The 6,000-nt window shown below is 38.4% G+C and overlaps 1 protein-coding gene across 1 annotated transcript; it reads left to right on the top strand.

The window, feature by feature from the left end:
• The first annotated feature begins 209 nt into the window (after positions 1–209).
• LOC149212330 (disease resistance protein Roq1-like) lies at positions 210–4,676 on the top strand. Its single transcript, XM_089390593.1, has 4 exons — positions 210–951; positions 1,074–2,202; positions 2,323–2,583; positions 2,699–4,676. The coding sequence occupies exons 1-4, from the start codon at positions 404–406 to the stop codon at positions 4,307–4,309; spliced, it is 3,549 nt and encodes a 1,182-aa protein (XP_089246719.1). The 5' UTR covers positions 210–403; the 3' UTR covers positions 4,310–4,676.
• Positions 4,677–6,000: the final 1,324 nt, after the last annotated feature.

Below are 6,000 nucleotides of genomic sequence, written 5' to 3'. Positions count from 1 at the left end.
AGTCGGCAGGCGGTACTCAATTAAATCAAATCAAAAGAAAAAGGTGAAATAAAGCGAAATGGAATCGTCGTTACGAGGAAAGAGATGAAACGCGTCACGTGGCAGGCGGTACTTCATGAAATCAAATCAAAAGAAAAAGGAAGACTCTCTTTGGAGTAAAATCAAAAGAAATAGAAATAGAAATAGACTATCTACACTCGAGAATTGCTCCAGACTTAACTTTTTCAGATGAAAAAAAATATCGAGAGATAAACACACAGCGTGCCAAACGCCTGCTAATAACTTGGAAGCAACTGGTAGACCCTTTTGCACTTGTGAGCTCAACCAGAGGAAAATATTATATTGAGGTGATTGATTGCGCATTCCCAATCTTCTGTATTACTTCTCCATTATTCTGCATTCCATGGCATCTTCCTCCAGATCGGCCTCCGCCTCCGCCTCCACAGCGGATGACAACAATTGCTACCAGTATGATGTGTTCCTCAATCACAGAGGCCCTGATGTTAAGAACACGTTTGTCAGCCATCTTTACCATCGGCTGACTGATCATCGATTGCGAGTGTTCCTGGACAGGGAAGAAATGCAGAAAGGGGAAAAGTTAACTGATCAGATAGAAGGTGCTATTCGAACCTCCCCTGTCCATATTGCTGTTTTCTCCCGCAATTATGTCGAGTCAAAGTGGTGTCTGGATGAGCTGCTGCTCATGCTTGAGTCGATGCTGGAGAAAGGGTCTACTATTCTTCCCATATTCTTCCATGTCGATCCTTCAGAACTTCGATGGACGGAGGGAGAAGGAGTGTATGCTCGAGCCCTTCTCTCACTCCAAAATAAGAAAGCATCCGATTCTCTGCAACCACGATACGATTCCAACACCATTGGAAAATGGAAGAAGGCTCTCAAAGAAGTTGCAGGACTCAGCGGTTTCGAGTTGGACGGGGCCCCTTATAATGGGTGAGTACTCAACTCTCCCTGTTTGTTTATCAGCCTGTTTTTCATTTGTCTGATTCCTAGGTATATCATACTTTAACATCTAGTTTTCCCTTACGAGTAAGTTTATTCTCTATATTATTCAGTGACGAGGGGATGTTGCTGGCCGCTGTCATGGAACGGGTGCTGGAAATAGTTCCAAAACCACCCCTGTATGTCTCCAAATATCCGACTGGATTAGATGACAAAATTAAAGATTTTGAAGAAAGAGTGTTATCCCAGCAGCACCAAAATGGGGAGGCTAGGGTTGTAGGAATTCTGGGACTTGGGGGCGTTGGAAAAACGACCCTGGCGAAAGAATTCTATAACTGTGAGAGAACGAAGTACCGTCGTTCCAGCTTTTTATCTGATGTCAGAGGAGAGGTCTCTCGAGGATCCTTAAAGTCCTTGCAGAGGCAACTTATTAAGGATTTGAGTGGGAAAGATGAGAATATAGACAACGTTGATGCTGGCACCTCTCTTCTTAAAAAGCATCTCTCACAGTGTCACGCTCTTATCATTTTAGATGATGTCGATAGTCTCGATCAGCTGGATAAATTGCTTCCGATTACACCAGAGAATGTCTTTAATTGCAGTAGCTTAATTTTAATGACATCCCGAGATAAGAGCGTATTTACAAATTGGGGTGTTGAAGATGGATTTATTTACAAGCTGGAAGGCCTCAATCCACAACATTCCAGAGAGCTTTTCTGCTCGCATGCATTCCGACAACCTCGCGTTGTTGAAGGATTCGAACAAGTGGTTAATGAGTTTTTGGTTACCTGCAAGGGGTTGCCATTATCTCTTAAAGTCATCGGCTCTCATCTTTATCGTAGAAATCTTCAGTATTGGAAATTGCAGTTGCGCAAAATTTCCAAAATACTTCCGGAGGATATACAAGAGACACTGAAAATTAGCTACGACAGTCTGGATGAAGAGGAGAGGCAAATATTCTTAGATATTGCCTGTTTCTTCATAGGACGAAGAAAGGAGACAGCCATTAGGATATGGGACGCATCCGGGTGGGAAGGATCGCTGGGTTTTCAGAATTTACAAAACAAGGGCCTCGTGGAGGTCAAGGTGGAGGAGTGTCTGGAGGATTTATATAACTCAGAAGAGGAGGCAGAATGCATAAGAATGCACGACCACCTTAGGGACCTGGGCAGAGTTCTGGCGAGCAAAGAACCTTTGCGTCGGATTTGGTTTGAAGCCCGAAGACATCGTAGCTACTTATTTGTACGTATTTGAAGTTTTTGACAGGCTTTTAAAATAGTGTTGTGATCTGTCAAATTTTGAATTCTTAAACTTTTCAAGGATGTCAATATTGTTTCTAATAGTGTCCACACAACAATTTAGGTGGAAATCAAAACTTTTCCAGAATGCTGTCATCTAGTACCTGAGCTGAGGTTGCAGCTGCCCGACTTTCAGGATTCTTGTGCGGAATATATGAATGGCATGGAAGGCATATTCAGCGTTGGGCAGTCACTGCAACTAATATATCTTTCCTGTGGTTTCTATCCGTACTCCTCCTTAGCTTCACAGATTTCAACCCGGAATTTATTAGCTTTAGATATAAGGGGAGGCTATTTGGAAACGCTATGGCACCTTGAATCTCAGGTAGGTATTCATGTAACTTATTGGCAGGGTTGTTTTTGTTCTTCTTTATTGTAAATATTGTTTTGCAGTTTTGATATACCGCAATCCAAATCGTTGACAGAGGTGAGCATTGCAGGCACCTCTGAACCTGAGGCAGTTGCATATCAGGTCTGGTAAGCTGTCCAAGATTCCAGAGTCCGTAGGGAAGCTGAAGCACCTTGAGAAGATTGTCCTCAGGGGTGACTTGGGTACGCGACTGCCATTGGAAGCTTTACCAGATGAGTTCTGTCATCTGCCGTCCTTGAAATACTTGGAATTAAGTTATTGTGATTTGAGGTCGCTGCCAGATTCTTTTGGGAACGTGACCAGCCTGCAATATGTTAAATTGTCCTTTTGCTTCCGATTGGAAATGCTGCCAGATTCTTTCGGGAATTTAGCCAACCTCCAGCATATTGAGTTGCAGTTTTGCGATAAATTGGAGACGCTCCCAAATTCCTTTGGGAATTTGACCAAGCTCAAGCGTATTGACTTGACTTACTGCAAGGGATTGCGGATGCTCCCGAATTCTTTAGGGAATTTAACCGAGCTCCAGCATATTGACTTGCGTTGGTGCACGGAATTGCAGACGCTCACAACTTCTTTCGGGAATTTAACCAAGCTCCAGCATATTAACTTGTCTAATTGCAAAAAATTGCAGAAGCTGCCAAGTTCCTTTGGGAATTTAACCAAGCTCCAGCATATTAACTTGAGCCGCTGCTCGGAATTGCAGATGCTCCCAAATTCTTTCGGGAATTTAAGCAAGCTCCAGCATATTGACTTGTCTGAGTGTTCAGAATTGTGGATGCCCCCGAATTCTTTCGAAAATTTTAGGCAACTAAAATATCTGAATTTCACTGATCGCATCAAGTTCCCCATCTCCGTGCGGAAAAAAGGGCAGTTCACCATCTCGATAGCAACCCTGGGAAAGATCACCACACTTGAAGACTTGTCTCTTTCAGGAGGCTTCTCTCTTTCAGATCGTGAGAATATTGAAACATTGCCTACCCAACTTGCATATTCACGGTTGCAAAGATTGTGTTTGTTGGACTTTCGCTTCAAAGAATTGCCAAGTGCTATCGGTAACCTAAGTAATTTGAAATATATGCAATTAAAAAGCTTTTGCTTGGAATTGCTGCCACCTTCATTCGGTGATCTAAGGAGTTTGGAGAAATTGGAGCTGGAATGTTGCCCCTTGAAATGTTTTCCCGATTCCATTAGAAGGTTGACTCGATTGGAAGCGTTGACACTTAAATTGATCGAGACTCTTCAAGTGTTAGAGATAAAAGAATGCCCGACAATAGAAGCAACTTCCAAAAAAGTTGAAACAGAAACCTTCTCCCCAATCTTCAAGCTGTTCTCCCCAATCTTCAAGCTGTTCTCCCCATTCTTAAATTTCTCCAAGCTGGAAGCTGTTCTCCCCAATCTTCAAATTCTCCAAATAGAATGGTGTCTTCATCTGGTAAAGGTTGGAGCACTGCCAGCAACACTTCAAAGGTTAGACATTGGGTACTGCCCACAGCTAGAGGAGCTGCCAAGTCTGGAAACATTGCCATCTTTGGAGGACTTGGTTATACACAAATGTGATAAACTGAAGCGCATACACGGGTTGGCGCAGCTGAGAAGTCTTAAACGGCTGGACGTTCCTGAAGGCTGCGACGTAGGAGAGCGACCCCCGGGCTTCGTCGGCGAAAATTTTCTTAACCGGTGAAATTTCATTTTTAAATAACCGTCAAAAATTGTTTCAGATTTGAAATCCCTCCCATGAAATATATATTCAAAAATTCTTCCCCTGTATAACCCGGTGCCAAGCATGGCCGGCATCGTTTGTCGACGGTCTCAGGTCTCTTGTAGGCCGATGTACCTAAAACTTGTTATTATATTGTGGCTTTAAAATGTAACCTGCTATTTTCATTTACAAAACCTTTTTGTCCATGAGAGCAATCCACAACAACCAGCGTTTTAACGCATTATGTATCTTTGTGAAGGATGTGTAATGAAATGAATTGAATGATGTGTGCTCGATTTTATATTTCGCAAGGAATAAGTATCATGTATATGGGTGCTTTCTTTTTTTATCTCTGTTGTAGTCACAAGATTTATTATACCCTTTCTCGCCATAACGAAAATTGTGATGTTTTACCATGAATATAAAATAAAACTGTGATGTTCTACCATGAATATAAAGTATTTGAATCATACTAACTAGTGGTGATGATGAATCACACAAACTAAGATAATTTCCTTTTTTCTTTATTTTTGCTTTTCTCTTTTTTCCATATATAAATTTTTAATTTTTATAATAAACTTATTATTTTATTTTAAATTAAAAATAATTTAATAAAATAATATTAATAATTTACTTAAAAATTAATAATTTAATTGAATGATGTGTGCTCGATTTTATATTTCGCAAGGAATAAGTATCATGTATATGGGTGCTTTGTTTTTTTATCTCTGTTGTAGTCGACAAGATTTATTATTCCCTTTCTCGCCATAACGGAAATTGTGACGTTTTACCATGAATATAAAATAAAACTGTGATATTTTACCATGAATATAAAATATTTGAATCTGGTTTTAGATGATGAATCATACTAACTAGTAGTGATGATGAATACTAACTAGTAGTGATGATGAATCACACAAACTAAGATACTTTCCTTTTATCTTTTTTTTGCTTTTCTCTTTTTTCCATATATAAATTTTTAATTTTTATAATTTTTTATAATAAATTTATTATTTTATTTTAAATTAAAAATAATTTAATAAAATAATATTAATAATTTACTTAAAAATTGATAATTTACTTTCAAACAGCGGGACTTTAAAGTGTAACTGGGTCCAATGTAGATGTAATTGTAAAAACTTGATTACCTTTTTTGACGCCCTGCTTCCAATATATTAGAGCTTTATAGTAATATTAATCACGTAGCATTAATTTATATAGTTTATGTTTGTGTAAATAATTTTTATCAATTCCAAAACCTAATTATCTAGTGGACTTATTTTAAAGAGGTTATATCAAATCCTAATCATCTAATGGACTTATTTTAAAGAGTTTATATAAAGTGGACATTTTTTTAATGAGGTTTTAACATTATTTCACATACTTTAACTATTTAGTGATTCTTATTTTAATAAAAATTGTAATTATACATAGAGTAATAATCTACTTACTTAACTATTAGCATTAGGGTGGGATCTTAATATGTCTTTTTCAATAAAAGTAGTATTTTTTTTCAAGATTGGAGATATGAAATTTGTTCTAACATCATAGATGTTTTCAACGCAACAACTTTACACTTAATGTGTTCCCAAGTAGCATATTTATACTATTTATCCTTCCACTTAATCAAAACTTTTTGGATAATGCAATGGTACCAACAATTATCTCTTTTG

Source organism: Pinus tabuliformis, chromosome 1_1 (assembly GCF_031772625.1).
Source record: "Pinus tabuliformis cultivar Carrire ecotype Pingquan chromosome 1_1, CPIR1, whole genome shotgun sequence".
In the NCBI taxonomy this organism is placed as follows: Eukaryota; Viridiplantae; Streptophyta; class Pinopsida; order Pinales; family Pinaceae; genus Pinus; species Pinus tabuliformis.
The sequence above is the reverse complement of the archived record's forward strand: the minus strand, read 5'-3'. Positions and strand labels throughout refer to the sequence as shown.

Coding starts and splice junctions, on each gene's coding strand:
- LOC149212330 (XM_089390593.1), top strand. CDS start 404: ATGGCATCTTCCTCCAGATCGGCCTCCGCCTCCGCCTCCACAGCGGAT. Junction 952..1,073: donor GACGGGGCCCCTTATAATGG/GTGAGTACTCAA, acceptor TATATTATTCAG/TGACGAGGGGATGTTGCTGG. Junction 2,584..2,698: donor TATGGCACCTTGAATCTCAG/GTAGGTATTCAT, acceptor TGAGCATTGCAG/GCACCTCTGAACCTGAGGCA.